Source organism: Macadamia integrifolia, unplaced genomic scaffold (assembly GCF_013358625.1).
Source record: "Macadamia integrifolia cultivar HAES 741 unplaced genomic scaffold, SCU_Mint_v3 scaffold3312, whole genome shotgun sequence".
In the NCBI taxonomy this organism is placed as follows: domain Eukaryota; kingdom Viridiplantae; phylum Streptophyta; class Magnoliopsida; order Proteales; family Proteaceae; genus Macadamia; species Macadamia integrifolia.
In genome coordinates, this window is record NW_024869387.1 from 6,883 (window position 1) to 24,306 (window position 17,424).

Here is a 17,424-nt window from a genome sequence, read left to right on the forward strand (position 1 = left end):
AAAAAAAAAAAAAAAAGTGTTCATGTTGATTTGAAAGTTGTAGTACTAACTATTTAAATTTCTAAATTTGGTGGAATAACAGGTTCTGGTTGGAGTAGTGATGGAAAAGGTTTCGTGTTCGAGAAACCAATCACATTGGTGGAAGGCCTTAATAGCTTATCTTTACTCAGTGCTACAGTTGGATTAAAGGTGCTTAATTTGTTTTTCTCAGTTTTTAAATTCACATTTTTATTTTGCAAATCACATTGTAATTTGTCATTATAAGCCTGTGACAATATGATCTGTAGTAGTGTGTCAGGTTGATAATTGACACTTATTATAATTAGGCACAATCCATCAATCTTTTTACATGGATCCTTGCGCTCATCTTTGCTTGAAATCTTCACATAACTGATCCCATTAAATTAGGATAAAGTTATGAATGTTGTTGTTGTTGTACTACTAAATATCTTGGTTTAATACTTATTCTCATTTCATCCGCTAGAATTATGATGCATTTTTCGAAACGGTACCCAATGGAATAGTTGGTGGTCCGGTTAAGTTGATTGGAAAGGGTAATGTTATTAAAGACCTATCATCCAGCAAATGGTCCTACAAGGTAATGTTATTGATAATTTTCAATAGTGATTTAATTAGTGAGTGGTTGAATATCTCAAATTATAACTTCCAATACTCTCTTTCTCTCTCTCTCTCTCTCTCTCTGGATGCAGATTGGTTTGAACGGTGAGAATGAGCAATTCTATGATGATAACCTGTCCCGTGACAAAAAATGGAACCTAGAAGGACTTCCCTTGAAGAGTCCAATGACATGGTACAAGACAACCTTCAAGGCTCCTTTGGGTAGTGATCCTGTGGTGGTAGATTTGTTGGGTATGGATAAGGGACATGCATGGGTGAATGGACACAGCATTGGAAGATTCTGGCCAACCATGATTTCCAAAGCCCCTCACGGTTATCAATGCTCTGAGACATGTGATTATCGTGGAGAATATAATGATAAGAAATGCATGGCGGATTGTGGCCTTCCTTCTCAAAGATGGTAAGACACTTGCATAACAATGAGATGAAAATGACTTTCTTTCTAACCAGACCACAATATATCTCTTTTTGGGATAAGAAATGGGCACCTGATTGCCAGGAGTTCATTCCGGCTGGTTAGGTCCTGGTTTTCGAAAACCCAGGTCCAGCCTAGTTTTTGCTAGCTCAAGCCTTGCCCGGGTCAAGGTTGGGTTGGGATATCTCTAGTGAGGCCCAACACGTCCTAAATGACGAGCAAGCTTGTCCTGAAATATTCGAACTGGTTGAAGCTTGATGAGCCAAACTTGCACCCCTATTGATAGCTCTATATCTCTTAAATTGTTTTAACCAAACTACTCAAACAACATTTGGTTATTTGTTTTGGTCTTTTGTTTGGGGTCGTTCCCTAGGCTAACCATTTGTTTTGCCTATATATTTTCCATTAACCAAAACAAAAATTATTTCAAACAAACTAGTCACACAACTTGTCAAGTTTACAAGTCAAAAACTTTTCTATTTTCTAAATTAAAGTCATCACGATCTCATCATGAGAGAATGAAAGAAACTGGTTAATATTCTTTTTCTTCTTATAATTTATTAAAATTACTATAGGTACCATGTCCCACGATCATTCTTGAATAATGGGGATAACACATTGATCTTGTTCGAAGAAATTGGTGGCGACCCCACACAAATTAATTTCCAGACAGTCATAGTAGGAAAGGTATGTGGGAATGCATATGAGGGGAGCACCTTGGAACTCTCATGCAAAGGTGGCCAAATCTCTGCTATTGAATTTGCCAGCTTTGGAGATCCGCAAGGCACATGTGAATCATTCAAGAAAGGTAGCAACGATGCTCCGAACACTCTGTCCGTGTTGCAGAAAGAATGCTTAGGAAAGGCGTCTTGTTTGATCAATGTCTCAGGAGCAACCTTTGGATTAAGCAGCTCCAACTTCCACACCCCTAAGAGGCTGGCAGTGCAAGCTGTTTGCTAGAGATATATCTTTTAAGTCATATTTCTCTCACCCTCCTTTTCTGAGAACAATGTTGGCCCCATTTTTGTAGGCTATGAGAATGTATTGAAATGTTATCAAAGTTTCCTTCAACTTTCTTGAGTCTTCTGCATGGCAGTCCCCAAAACTTTCCTTTAAGATGTTCCTTATGTTGGTTGCTTTGGTGGAGCTTTGTTACGACTGGATTGATATTTGGAGTTAAGATATCAAGAGAAAATATTAGTAAAAGACATAAATATAGAGTGTATATGTTACAGCCGTGCCCTAGTCCGGTCAACTTTAACTTTTGTAATAGGTCTCACGCTGAATATCAAAAGTACTAGTGGTTTCTAGATCACGACAACCTATTATTTGAAGGGAAATGAATACCCTACTTGTTAGTGCAGTTCTTTTTTGAACCACTGGAAATGATTCAAACCTTCTAAGCTTGAGTAGTAAGTGACCCAACACTTCCTTGCTTGACCCCCCTTGCATAGTCCAATGGGCAAGAAAGACCTTACACAAATCCCTAGGGAACCTCCCCTAACGATTGGCAAAAGAGGGTAGAAGGCTAGAAAATACAACAATTGGGTAGGCCACCAGCAGCACACCATCGGATGGACAGTCTCCTACTGCTAACCTACTTTTGGTGGCCTCTGCTATGGTAAAAGGCCACAAATGCTCATAGGACCAGCTATGCATGTCATGGCCGGCTCCACCCATCCTCCCACACTACATGGCACCTTTCCTCTTGACTTACTTACCATGTGAGTCCAAGGTGGTGGGTCCATTATGACCCAGCCATCAGTGGTTTGGTTCCGGAATGGTGCGTAGAACAACAAGCCTTAAGGCCACTAATTATATAAGGGGGAAATGAGCTCATATTCTCACCTGGCCAAAACATGGGAGAGGGAGAGAAGGGGAAGACAAAAAAGAAGAATAAGAAGGGGAAGGAGCTCCCAGCTACTTTGGTTGTTGTCGGTTGCTACCAAAGGTAAGCGTATACCTTCCCAAACCCAATTTCCTTCCCATTTTGGGTAGTTAGTGAACCATTGATTTGTTGGGTTGGAGGCATACGCCTCGACCCCTATGACTTCTGGTAATTGGGGTGGTGTGCATTGCACTCACTTTCATGGTTCCTGAGCTCAAAGTGAACTAACCAAGCTCTGAAGCCATTTTGACTCAAATAGGTAAATTAGAGTTCCGACCATTAATTTGGTGTATCTCCCAAATATCTCGGTCGAAATGCGATCAATTAGATTTAGATGAAAAGTGGGAAGACCCCCTACAATCCCTATAGGGCAATACCCAATAGTCGGGCCCGAGGGCAAAGCCCCTTGAAGTTGTTGAACTTCTGGGATAGTCACTAGTAGGAGCCCACCGGTTGGATAGTCTCCAACCGATGACCTACAGTCGATGATATTCTGAGTCTAGATTAGCCTCTGTTCAAGCCACCAACTGGACACAGTCTCCAACCGGTGACCTATAGCCGGTGGACTTGTTGAACTTTCAATTTTGACAGTTTTGACACTTTTTGGGAAATACCTTGTGAGAGCCTTTTGACACGTGTTTGACGACCATTTACCCTTTGGCAAACTACATTGTCTAAAATTTCACTGAAGGAGACCTCTACGAGGAAGACGTCTTCCTTCTCTAAATTTTCTCCCCAAGAGACTTTCATAAGAAGACGTCTTCCTCTTTGTTTTCCCCTAAGGTTTGAGAAGCTGCAGTGGCTGGACGTCTTTGAGGTATCTCTCTCTCTTGTGTGATATGGCTTTTAATTACAGAGAATCTTATGAGTTTCCTGCTTTTATTCAATAATATATTTGTCATGCTCTCTTCTAAGTCACTGTGGTATAGAACAACAAGAGTGGATTGTATTTTCTTTGTATATATTGTAATATTATTTTAGTGTAATGATGACCTATTTTTGGGATTTTTAGTTCATGCGAAGGGCCCCAAAACAATCCAATATGAAGTTATGATCCCATGTGATCAAAGTTCAAGAGGGAATCAACTTAACTTTGTACCACGCATTTTTTGTTGGGTATATAATATTTCCCATGATTTTGAAATGTGACTAGCAGTTATGACTTATCTAATACCACACAATGCATTTTAGATTTTCATTTTTTTTTCCAGTACCAAACATATTTATTCATTAGGAGAAGGTATAAAAGCTGACACAAAAGTCAAGAATTCCTTCGGATAAGGAGGCAATCAAAAACCACTTTGGGGTTAAGACAGGGTCCATTTTGCAACAGAGTGGGCCACCCCATTAACGTCCATTTATCTACCTCTAAGTTAGTCTCTCAATAACAATGAGAGATGCCCAATAAGATGCTATCCAAACATTGTTTAAAGTACCATCATTTTTTGTTAAGTTTGTCTCGAATTCTTGATCCGTTTTGAAGATTGACCTGTTCTGATATATTTTGGTGGCGATCTAAATGGAAAGTTTTCTGAGATCTATCGCAACCTGATGGGTCGACCCACAACTTGAAGTATATATAATATACTATTGCTTGTTGAGAAAGTCATTGTATTTTGGAGGTTTTTTCGAGCTAGAGTTTTAAGGCGAGTTTTCTCATCGCTGGTTGGGTGTAATCTCTCTTCTGCATAATAAAACATCTTCTTCTTCACCCAAGGACATAGCACACCACCCTGGTGTGTGAACCTCGTTAAATCTCTGTATCATGCGGATCTATTGTCTCTTTATTTTCGTATTTTCTTAGTGTTTGATCTAACATTTTTGTTCAAAGCACCGAGGAATTGTTTTGATTCCTTATACGACTCATGACTGCATAAGAGTTACTTTCAATCCATAGTTTTTGCACCCCCTTAGCAGATGCACTTCGAAGACCAGTGAAGAAAGCTGAGAACTCCATATGCATACATACACACTCGCGAGCGTAAGGCAGGATTTGATTTTGCAGACTAATGGTATAAGCGAAACAAAGTTTACGAATAGACGTGGCTGTCCCTTATAGTCTCAGAGAAAAAGATGATAGAAAGAGCATTACTCCACAGTATAATAAAAGTAGTAACTAATATTCATTAGGAGTACTTGAGCTCCTTGATCATAAGCTGCATACATCTTACATGTAAGTAACCAAATTAAGGCAGCACAACACCACCTCACCTCTTATTCATATCTAGTAACTCTCTCTCTCTCTCTCTCACTCTCTCTCTCCAATCTATTTTATCAAGCTATATATCTAGGAGTACGTACCCATACCCATACAATCATCATCTGATCCACTACTATGTCACCCAGTCTGGATAACTGGGCGATGTGGCTTAATTATATATGTAAGATGATGGTCCATGGAGAGTAAGAGGAAGATGAACAGGGTTGTCCTGATTTATGTGGTTCGTTTTGGTTACAACCCTTATAAGAATCGACGCATCCCTCAACACGTGTCGCCTTTTCCTCTGATACTGGAGAAGCCTTGTACACAGGTCCCTTGTTATGAGTCTTGTAAGATGAAGATGAAGTAGTGGTAGTGGTTTCTGGTGCCATGTGCTCTAACGCTGCTGCTCTCTTCCCCAGTGGAGGTGGTTTCTTCCCGGGAGGAGATTTTCCGGTAGGAAGTTTGTGTTGGGCCAAGCAGGGAGTGGTGAGAGTAGCCACCACAGCAAGTAGTAGCAAAACTAGTAGGAAATGGGTACGAGAAAGGGCCATCTTTCACTGCAAAATATGAGCACAGCGGAGGGGATGCGGTGCCATTTTATAATTGTTTTAGAACTCTATAGTCTACCACGTAGCCGACTAGGATATTTACATCCACAAATTGGTGGACCCGAAAGGATTATAATTGATGAGGCGGCCAATGGAATTATTTGGTCCATTTAGTGTTAGGGTGAAAATTTGAGTCCCACAAGATTTACGTGATTATTTGCCAAAGAATTCAATTCACTTTCTAGTTTACCTGTAATCATGATTTTAAGTATTGATATTGCATCGATATGTATCATGTCAGTATCGGTTTTAATAATCTAAGTATATTTCTTTTTTGGTAAAGAATAATCTAATGAATTGTATCCAATGGTTTTATTCTCAAATCTAATATATATATTTTTTTACCCTCAATCTATATAGTGTCACATATCAGATCAATATCAATATTGATGTTGGCCGATATTAATATTGATAATAACAGATCGATACAACCGGGACTGAACTGATACCTAGAACCATGCCCATAATTGTTTTTCTTAATTTTTTTTTTCATTACCACTTATTTGTTTCCGTGTTGGACCATTGGTACATAGATGTTTATCTAAAATCGTGTGAAAATTGTATATATGTATGGGTTGTATGAGTTTGTTGGCTTGTAAAATCATATTTTGTTGTCTTGATGATGGTGTGTGAGTTCTATTTTTGGCGAAGAGAATGTACCCTCTCCAAGTGGTCCTTGAGGGTTTGTCTTCTTGTAATCATATTTTTTTTGTTGTCATGAGGATAATATGTGATTTTTATTTTTGGAGAAAAGAATGCTTCATGATTACATGATTTGTGTATTTGAGGCGCACATGGGCATCGATAGGGATGAGGTTTATGTATTTTATAAAAGTGGAGATATCATTTTATTCCTTTTAAAGGCCCTGACTAGTGAGCATTCTTTAACCCTTTATACATTTATTTACTTTTCTTTATTTCTTATAAAATATATTTTAATTGAGAAAGTAAAAACTTATGTTCATTAGTGATTACAATGTATGTTATATTGATTATGGACTTCACCTTCTAAGCCACAGACATATATGCCTTACTTTATTTCACAATAAAAATATAGGCCAAATTAAAACAATACCACGTTCCACGTTCCACTGCTTTAGTTTTATCAAAAACTATTAATATCATATAACATAGAAAACAAAAAATAATAATATTGAATTGAAATTTGGGTCCACGATGGATAATAGATGTGTAAACCAAGGATTTAGTTGTTGGGTATCGGATCCATACGATATTGATCTGGATCAGAATGTATAGGTTCAAATTGATCAATTTTATCCTTAATATTTATTAAAAAAATTAGGTTTATTTATTTATTTATTTATTTTTATGATTATACCTTTGTTTAGATATGAGATAACAATTCCCAATTTAGATCAGCTAAATATTAGTGTCAGTCTCGATCAATATTAATATTTACAGTCAATACAATCGATATGATACCAATATTTAATATGTATGTCAATCAAACCAGAACTCAACAACCAATACTTAGATATGTGGTCTAAACATCACACACTTCACACAAAATAACAGGAGATAACAGCACATTTAAGGAAAACAAATGCCTACACAATTCAAGATTTTAATTTCCTCAAAACTTCAAATTTCATTCAATTCAAAAAAATTTGAAACATTATTAGTACATACATCTCCAGAAAAACAGATAATATCGGATATAGGACTGACATGTTCCAGTGGCAACCATGTTAGTAGCAAGGCCAAAAGCTTTGGCTAAGCAAGCAGAGAAGGAGAAGTTTCCTTCTCCCACTAGGAGTATCCAATGAGAGCTGAAGTAGTGTTTAATCCATCTCCCTCCATTGCAGTCCTCACTAACACACCAGGTTCTGATGAATTCCTCAACTTGGTCATCATCATCATTGATTCTTCTCTTCCAAAGATGAGAATACCAATCCATTTGCCTTTTTATTTCTTTTTTGGTTATACCAATCCATTTGCCTTTTTATTTCTATTTTGGTTCTTTTCTGTTGTCTCACGCGTACGCAAGTTAGAATATGTATAATTGTATGCCGCTATATAAAGGAAGAGCTCAAAATTTCCATCCACAGTCTTGGAAAGTTGCAATTCAAATTCAAATTTTTGAAATTTTAAATGGAGGATGAAAAGACTCCACATTTTTATATTTTTTTTCATCTTATATTGGACTGATAAGGCCCAACAATACTTAGGGTAGCTAATCTGCCGTGGACATAATGATATTGTCAAATACTCGGATATTGCCTATAACCAAACAGAAACCGATCATAAGTCCACCAAACACTTTACTTCGTTTTTTCGTTCCAATAGAACGAAAAAACTCCAAAAACATTTTTTTAGAACGATATCAAACGGAGCCTAAGCAAAAGAAAATATTTTGATAGAAAATAGTCTCAAGTGCATCTAACAAATAAGTAAGTAATGCTTACTGTAGGGATTTTTTTCTTCTCCCCTCCCCCCAAATAATGAGTTATAATATTGGAAAATATATACTTAAATACCATGGTATAAGCAAAAATTGCATTTTTATTAGTATACATTCTACTTAGCGCGTTGGATTAATTTAATCAACATTCCAAACAATGATCAAGCTACCTCTAGAATTACTTGCAGGCTTGCAACTCTCAATTTTTGAATCAAATGAGATACTAATGATATTTTACAACCACCTTATTTAATCTTTAAACGGGTTAATCAGATAAGTTTTGACGGTTCAAATGGTTCGATTTTCATGGTTTCAATTCGATTTGAAACCAAGGGGTTAAACGGTTCGGTTCAATTTCAACCCGTTTAACTAATCGACCTGAAACTTGAAACCAGAACCAAAACCATTTACTAAACGGTTTTGCGATTTCGCTGTAAATGGCTAGGTTAGGTTTCGGTTTCAAATTCACATCAAATTCACATCCTTAATCAAGATGGCTATATGGAAAGAAAATATCCTCTCCTAATCAATACAAAGTTTTCCTTGTTTCTTGGGATTCTAAATTTTTCTAGGGTGGATCTTAGAATATGTTTAGGCATTCGCCTAGTCAATAGGGGAGAGAGAAATCCCCCACAAGATTTAATGAAACCCTACAATTTTGGAGGCTGACATGTAATGACTTTTGGCCAACGTGCAACAAGAATTGGTGGGCACTAGCCGAAGGGCAAATGGCATCAAACGACCTCAACTAGAGCCAACATATATAAAATTGGCTCAAGATGACATCCTAGGTCTAATACGATTGAACCCATTACTTAAACCAAGATCGGTCTGTGGTCTTTGGACTAGTCTTGGTTCAATTTAGACATGATTTTTTGTTTTGTTGTTATTTTTTATTTATTTATTTATTTATTTTAAGAATTTAGACATATCAAAGCCTATTATTATGTTTTTAAACTATTTTTAATCAAATTAAAACCTCCTAAACTAGCTTAGGTACTTGGATTACTACCATGAACAAAGAAGAAGCCTCTTAGCTATAATTATAGTACCCCATCACATTCTAAGGAAATTCCATTTCATTGTCATATAACCCCTCTAGGGTGACCATAATGAGGTATGTGCACCAACTAAGCCATTATCTAGAGTAACATATCCATAGCAGGTGCAAGAGAAATATCTGAGGAAATGGGTTCACCTCCCATTGGGGAAGGCTTAAGGGACGTCATATATGCACAATCAAGCAAAATTTTTTGGGAAAGATCCCTTCTGTGAGGAAGTAGTGGCTTACTGAGGAGTTGAATATTCCATCTTGTAATTTTCCCACCTAATATCTGAGAGTTGAAATCTTCCAATGCCGTGTTAAAAGGGACCCCCTCGATCCTGTGGTGGATAAAATTAAAGCAAAATTAGCGGGCTAGAAAGGGAAGCTTCTCTCCATGACAAGTACAGTTGAGCTGGTCAAATCCGCCATATTTGGGATGCCCTTGCACAACTTTTCTATCTAATGGTGGCCTGCCACATTCATTAAATGTCTTGAAAAATGGATGCGGAATTTCATCTGGATAGGGGAGATGGACTCTTCCGAAGCCATTACTATTAAATGGGATCAGGTTTGCAAGCATAAGAAGGAGGGAGGCCTTGGCATAAAAAGGCTAAGGTATGTTAATAATGCCCTAATAGCTAAACTAACTTGGAAGATCAAGCATGAAGATTCTCATATGAGCAGGCTTATTAGAGCTAGATTTTTGTCTCGCTCTAGAAGACTTAAGAGGGCTTACAAATGCTCCTCTATTTGGCTAGGGGGTGAGAGAATGTGAAAGTTTGTTTCTGATAATGAACGATGGGAGCATCGATTTCTGGAGAGACAACTGGTTGGGTGCTAACTCCATATGGAAGCTGTCGGACTTGGGTGAGGATGTTATTCATAATCTCTCTCCATCTGTGGCTGACTTCATTGAGGATGGTCATTAGATGTTGCCTCATGTGGAATCAAAATTCTTAAAAGACACTTCCCAAAGAGTAAGGGATATAAATCTGCCATCGTTGGCTATGGAGGACCGATGTATGTGGAGCTTGGAGCCGATGGTTTTTTCACAATTAAGTCATCCTTGAATGCGGTTAGGTCTTCTTGCTCTTTGGTTTCTTGGGCTGGTTTTGTTTGGAATAAGCTTATTCCGCCAAGGCTTTCTACCTTGGGATGGCCTTCGCTGAATGGGAAGCTGCCTTCTGATGATCGGATTCAGGCCAAAGGAACCAATTTCCTTCTAGATGTTATCTTTGTGGTATGTGCTCTGAGTCTTTCTCCGACCTATTACTTGAATGTTGCTTCTCAACTGATTCATGGAGGAAAGTAACATATTTATTTAATGTGGTTTGGTCAAGTAAAGCCTCAATGCTTGAACTGGTTGACTGGTGACGAAATAAGGGGAAAGGGTGGTCTTTGAAGTGGCTTGGCTGACCAGTATGATCTCCATGGTAGCTGCTATCTGGAATGAAAGAAATCTGAGGCGCTTCGAGGGAAAAATGAGAAGCTCATCTATGGTTCTTCGTGGCATTAAAGGGGAGACCAACTTCCTTTGTAGCAGGCAAAAGTTCTCTCTTAGGACTGTTGAGGATCTTAATCTTTGCAGAAGATTGCACCTTGAAAAATCTTCTCATATAGTCAGTCTATCTTGGAAGTTCATTGGTGCAAGCCTATTCAGTCATGGGTGAAGCTTAATGTATACGGGTACTCCCTTAGTAACCCAGGTCAAGCAAGTGGTGGAGGCATCTTTTGGGACCATGATGGTAGAATGATGCTTAGTTTCAAGTTTTTTATTTTGGGTGTTGATACCAACTTTTCAGCAGAGATTTGGAGTGTTATCAAAGGTATCAAGCTTGCTCGAGATTTGAACATAAACCACTTGTGGATTGAGTCTGACTCCTCTGCGACTGTCTCTCTCTTTCATCATATACTCATCCCTGGTTTGTGCTTTACGAGTGGAACCATCTTCTATCATTCCTTAATTGTATTGAGTGGAAGATTTCCCACTGCTTCAGAGAAGCTAACCCTATTGCCGACTTCCTAGCAAAGGCTGCGGCTTTGTCTAGGGTCTCTAGTAATGAGGTTTCCCTTCCTCCAATCATGTTAAATGAGTTGATCATGGACGAAGCGAGTCATCCTTGATATAGATTCAATCGATAGCTGTTGTGAGCATCTGCTAATGGCAATGCCCAAGGTGGAGGCTCACCTCTGGCTCTTGTATCATATTTTCCCCCTATTTCTCTTTTAATATAATCTGATATTTTAGCAAAAAAAAGATGCATGATTAAGTATATCAATAATATACTTTGATTGGGAGAGAAACAACCCTTGAGAGTTAAAAAAAACCTCAATGCCAACAAAATGTTAAAGAGGAGCAAGTTGTAGCTCCACAAGACACGGAGTCAATTACATACTTCTTTTACATACTTTCGTATTCTTTATGTGTTCTTTCACACAAACAAGTTAGGGAAGATTTTTACATGTTATATGAGATACTAGAGAGAATCAAATTATTTTGAATATCCAGATAATGGTAAGCTAGTATATATATTCATTTTGATTAACTTGGCTACAAAATTTCTCTCCTTTTTTCTCGACAATGCTTGGGTCAACTTTCTTTCCCACTTTTAAGGCTGGATCGAGTTTAGTCTTTACAATTTAATTCAGCTTAGGCTATGTTTGGTTGTAAGGGGAATTAAAGGGAAGGGAAGTGAACTTTTCATACTTAAAAAAGAAATATATGTAATCATTACCCAAATGACTTTAACATTAAATTTAAATCATTCTATATTTGGTTATAAAATTTCACTTTACTTTGCATCCAAAACCCTTTGCTGTAATAGGTAAAATAAAAATTACATGTAAAATATATCATTACTAAATATGGTTAAAAAATTTAAGTAATTTATACAATCAAATGTGGTAATGATTATAAAAATATCTTTTTAAAGTAGAAAAATTTCACTTCCTTTCCCTTTAAATTCCCATTGCAATCAAACAGAGCCTTAACTTCTTTTTTGCCTGGTAAACTTCCAGCTTAACTCATCCTATATAGCTTATGGGAGAGGGTTTGGGCATATTGCCACTTCCCTGGAGTTAGTAGCTCAATCAATAGGGGGGATGGGATGTGAGCAGGAGTGTAAGTTTAGCTCTGATGGTCCGAACTTTATTCTTATGGTTAGGTGTCTAGAATATCTATTAATTGTATATTGATTATTTGATCTATTGATTTTTTTTTTTTAATGTATTTAATACATATAGGAAAAATATGGACAATTAAGGCTAGTCCAATGACAAAAGGTAGTGCCAATTAAGGCCAACCCTGCCCAACCCTACCCAAATAGGGTCAATTAGGGCTGGGTCAGTTTGGCATGGGCCCTGCAGGGTCTGGCCTAAGCATGAATCCGATAGGATTGGGTTGGGCTTGGGTTAACTTTTTGGGCTACGGTTGTAAGAAACCTGCCCTGTTTTACTCCTAGATGGGAGTGACATTGGGGTCATTTTCTAACATGAGAGAGAGAGAGGGAGAAAGATGGATCAAAATCCTCTGCAGTGAGTGGCAATGAGGATCCAATGGCTGGGAGGATCTTGGAATGCACCTCAACCATTGAATCCTCACTGCTACTCACCACCTTCCCACAGGTGATTTTGGTGCGAAATATATAATAAGGCTTTATTCATTTTAATGTGAAGTATTCAAAAAAAAAAAAAAAAAAAAAACCCTTCTTAGTCACGCAAATAAATGTGTACATCCTATTATGTAAATAACTAAATAAACTAATGAAATAATAAGTCTTAGGCAGGATGTTTCTTTTTCGAAAAACATGAGATAATACCTGATTTTTTTTCCTATAACATTAGCACTGGGGAAAATTATATTTCAATATGCCTGAAGACGTTTCTACACCTTTTGGCCCTTGATTATATCAATGGAACCATTTTCATTGATGAGAAAAGGAGAAATCTTAATTACATTGAAAAAATAAATAATTTTCTCTTCCTCGAGCTTCTAGCCTTCCCCCTCCCCCCCCAAAAAAAAAATAAAATAAATGCATTGTTGTATTCTTTAGTTCAAACTAAAGATTTTTTCTTTTTCAAAGTAATTAATCTTGATTAAAAAATGTAAGTTGTCACTAGCAACCGATGCTCAAGTTCAAGTCTAAGTTTAGATAGAAACTCAAATTTTTTTCATCTCTATAGTAAGATCAGAAGGGTAAGGAATACTATCAGGATGGTTCAAAAACCTGAAGGGACAAAAATCTGTGATAGAGATGGAATAGCAAGCTACATGGTTGACTACTATGAAGGATTCCATAAACGATCTCCTGTTTCTGAACACTTAGAGCTGCTGGACTCCATTCCAACCCTGGTAGATGAGGTTGATCAGCTTAGCCTGGACGCTATTCCTGGTGTAGTGGAAATAAAAAAGGATGTGTGGTTTCTCGACCCAGATAGTTCCCCAGATCCAAATGGTTTGTGGTGGCTAATGACTTTGCTCGTGCAGTTAAACATTTCTTCCTCAATGGAAAAATGGCTCCACGTATCAATTATAATTTTATAGCTTTAATTCCTAAAATAGATGGAGCTTCTTCTCTCGATAAATTCTAGCCTCTCTATATGGGGAATTTTTTCTGTAAAGTTCTTCCTAAAATTCTAGCAACTAGAATGTCATATCTTTTGCCAAGGCTGATCTCTTTTAATGAGTAGGGTGCATTCGAAAGAGGGAGTGTGATTCATACCAACATTAGTTTGGCTTTTGAATTGGCTAATGTAATGTTCTCAGCCACTAAGGAGGAGGAATGGACATAAAGATTGATATTCAGAAGGCAGTTAACACCATCTCTTGAGATTTTATTCTTCATGTGCTGAGAAGGTTTGGAATTTTTGACAAATGGGTAAATTGGATATATCAAATTCTTAGCCCTTCAAAGATTTCAATTTTTCTAAATGGAGGTCTTGTGGGCTACTTTAATGTGGAGAGGTGATCCTGTGTCTCCAATCCTTTTCATTCTTGAGGAAGAGGTTCTCTGTAGAGCTCTGAGAAGTCTTGTATGCACATGAAAAATTAAATCGCTCCAGGGTCCTTGTGGTGAGTTGATGCCAGTTCACTTATTATTTGCTGATGATCTGTTTATCTTCATGAATGCATCTATAAAATATGTTAGGAATCTCGAAGATTATTTAAGGGAGTATTAGGAATTTTCCAGCTAGCATATTAATCTAGACAAAAGTAATTGTTTATAGGGAAAATTAGTTCCTCTCGGAGGCAAAATATTTTCTGAAGTTTTGGGTATTTTATTTATAATTTCCCTAGAAAGTACCTTGGGGTAGAAATATTCAAAGGTAGAGTTAAAAAATAGTATTCAAAGGCAGAGTTAACAAACAGTTCTTGTTAACTGTTATGGACAACGTAAAGCAGCATACGCTGAGCTGGAAAGGGAAACTTCTTTTGATGGCTAGAAGAGTTCAGTTGGTGTGGTCTGTGGTTTTGGGTATGCTTGTTCATAATTTTTTTGTATCTTGGTGTCCAAATTCCCTCATCATTTTAATGGATAAATGGATGAGGAATTTCATTTGGACTGAAGATGTGGATAGTGCAAAAGCAATGACTATTAAATGGGATCAGGCCTAGGGAGGAAGGAGGTTTGGGGATTCGTAAACTTTGGGATTTAAATAAATCCCTTCTTTGCAAACAAGTGTGGAACATTAAACATGGTGCCACAGGGGAATCATACAAGTCCTTTCTTGACTGGCATGGCCTAAGGAAAGTGTGGAATTTTGTTTCAAGGAGGAAGCGATGGATTGTGGGAAATGGGAGAGATATAAGACTCTGGAATGATAATTGGCTTGGTGATAAGTCTATCGCAGAGATTTATGGTCTTGATGCTGATCATTAGGAGCTCTACTATGAAGGTGGCGATATAAAACTGTTTTGATGTTGCTAGTTCTATTGTTTTGCCTGATTTTAATATAAAGGATAGATGTGTTTGGAGCTATACTTTCTCAGGATTTTTTTCCTCCTTCTTTGCTTGGAATGAGATTAGAAAGCATAATCCAAAGGTCCCATGGAGCTCTATGGTTTGGGGGAAATACTTGCAACCAAGGCAAGCAACCTTCGGTTGGCAGCTTATTCACAAAAAACTTCCCACTGATGATATTATTTCTGCCAAGACAGTTTTATTAGTGTCAAAATGCAGTTTATGTGAGGAGGATTTTGAGACCTTTGATCACTTATTCATGATCTGCATGGGTCACAATGATAATATGGATGAAATTCTTGGATTGCTTTGGATTGTCATGGCCTCAAATTGCAGACTTCAACCTTCTAGTTCAATTGTGGCTAAGGAAGCGTAGGGTGATCTCTATGAAAGAACCTTGGTTCATGGGTTTGGTCATCGTGGCTGATAACTTATGGAAAGAAAGGAATGCACGCAGATATGAAGACAGAAAGCTTGATTGTTTTTGCATTTTTGAGAAGATTAGATGTGATTTCCTTTATGCAAAGGTCACCTTGCAACGATAGGTCAAGCGCCCAATAGACCTTATTTATTGTCGTCGTCTTGGCTTAAATATTGCTCCTAGTCGTACTCCTGTGATCCTAGAAAATTTTTGGTGCAAACCTATGATGGGATGGGCGAAGCTCAATATGGATGGAAGCTCTATTGGAAACCTTGAAAGGGTAGGGGCAGGTGGTATTATTCATGACAATAATGGAGCAGTTATGGGATCGTTCAAAGTTAGTAATCTTATTTGAACTCTATATCTTGGAAAATTTCGCATTGCTTTCGAGAGACAAATTGTATAGCTGATTTCTTAGCTAAGAAAGTGGCTAAATCAGGTACCTCAGAGAGAGATGTAACATTTCTCAATCATATAAGGGAAGAGATTAATCTTGATGCTCAGACTAGACCTAGGTACCATTTTGGTGTCTGCTGATTACAATGCCGAAGGTAACGTTTAAAAATCATGCTTTTTTCTTTTGTGTAAATCTTTATTTTTCTAAATGAATTTTTTATTCTTCTAGCAAAAAAAAATAAAAACTGATATTCAAATTTATTTGATAATCATGGATTGGGGAATACAAAGTTCAAATAGTGGTTAGTAAAGTTTGCTACTTAATTGGAACTGATTACATTTAAATAATTGTGGATGCATACAATATGAAGGTTAGAGAATTGAGGATAAACATACATCAATAAGCAATGAAAAAAAAAAGGAATTAAGTTAGAAATATCGAGGATGGAACAAGCAATTGAATTTGGGCAGAGAGATTGTCATTTATGTAGTGTATTGATTTCATTGTAATATTTTCGAAGTATTTGTCAACCACCCTTGGTGGGGTTTATAAAGCTTAATTGCTATGCATTTCCCCCATCTTAAAGTTCAAGCGGGGTCTTGGCTTTATCTTTCGTAATAACGATGGGAACCCTATGCATGTTGCCTCCAGATAACTTAGTTGTCTTCTATTACTGTTGGTGAGGCAATGACGATTCAGACATCCTACAAGTTACTGGGGAGATTTGGGATCATCTTGTGATTGAGTTTGATAACAAGGTTCTAATCACTAATTTCAATGGTGAACACCTGTCTCATCCTATCTTAGTGGCACCTATCATCCAAGATATCATTCACATTGTATCTTATTTAGATTGACATGCTTTTGCTTTTGTTTCAAGAGTGGGAAACAAATTGTTTCAAGGCTCGTTTCATTACATATAGGATAGTTTGACTTCTTTCCACTCCATAGTTTCTTGAAACTTATAAATTAAAGTCAATGTGTATTTGACATTCTTATGTTGAAAAAAAAAAATGCAAGAGGATGACAAAATATTCTTTTTAATTCCCACACGGTGGTCCATTTAACAAATGACATGAATATCTACATCGCATTCCCTTTTTCTTTGGATAGGGAGAACACTGTCACACTACAATCACAATCCTGAAATACAATAAATCAAAATTTTTTTTTTTTCAATCTTTTTCTATCCATTATCAAGCTCACAAAACAAAATAGGAGAAAGGTAGTTCTCACCGTCAATCATGGAAAAATCCAATTCATTCCCACGAAACCTAGAAAGGAAAAGAAAGAAGTTATGCATAATTAAATACTGCCTCTTATTTTTCTCCCTCTGCATCTTGTACTTCTCTTTCTCCATAACAGAAAATGTGAGAATGAGAGGTCAGTTTGTATACGTAACTACCTCAACATGTGGGTCGCTCTT

General features: G+C 37.2%; 1 protein-coding gene across 1 annotated transcript; it reads left to right on the forward strand.

The window, feature by feature from the left end:
* Nucleotides 1-66: 66 nt before the first annotated feature.
* LOC122067995 (beta-galactosidase-like) lies at nt 67-2,191 on the forward strand (the record flags this gene model as incomplete). The annotated part of the gene is made up of 4 exons (XM_042631821.1): nt 67-189; nt 485-598; nt 711-1,039; nt 1,630-2,191. Coding segments are annotated over 4 exons (951 nt in total), but the record flags the coding sequence as incomplete, so codon positions are not given.
* Between the last annotated feature and the right edge of the window lie 15,233 nt (nt 2,192-17,424).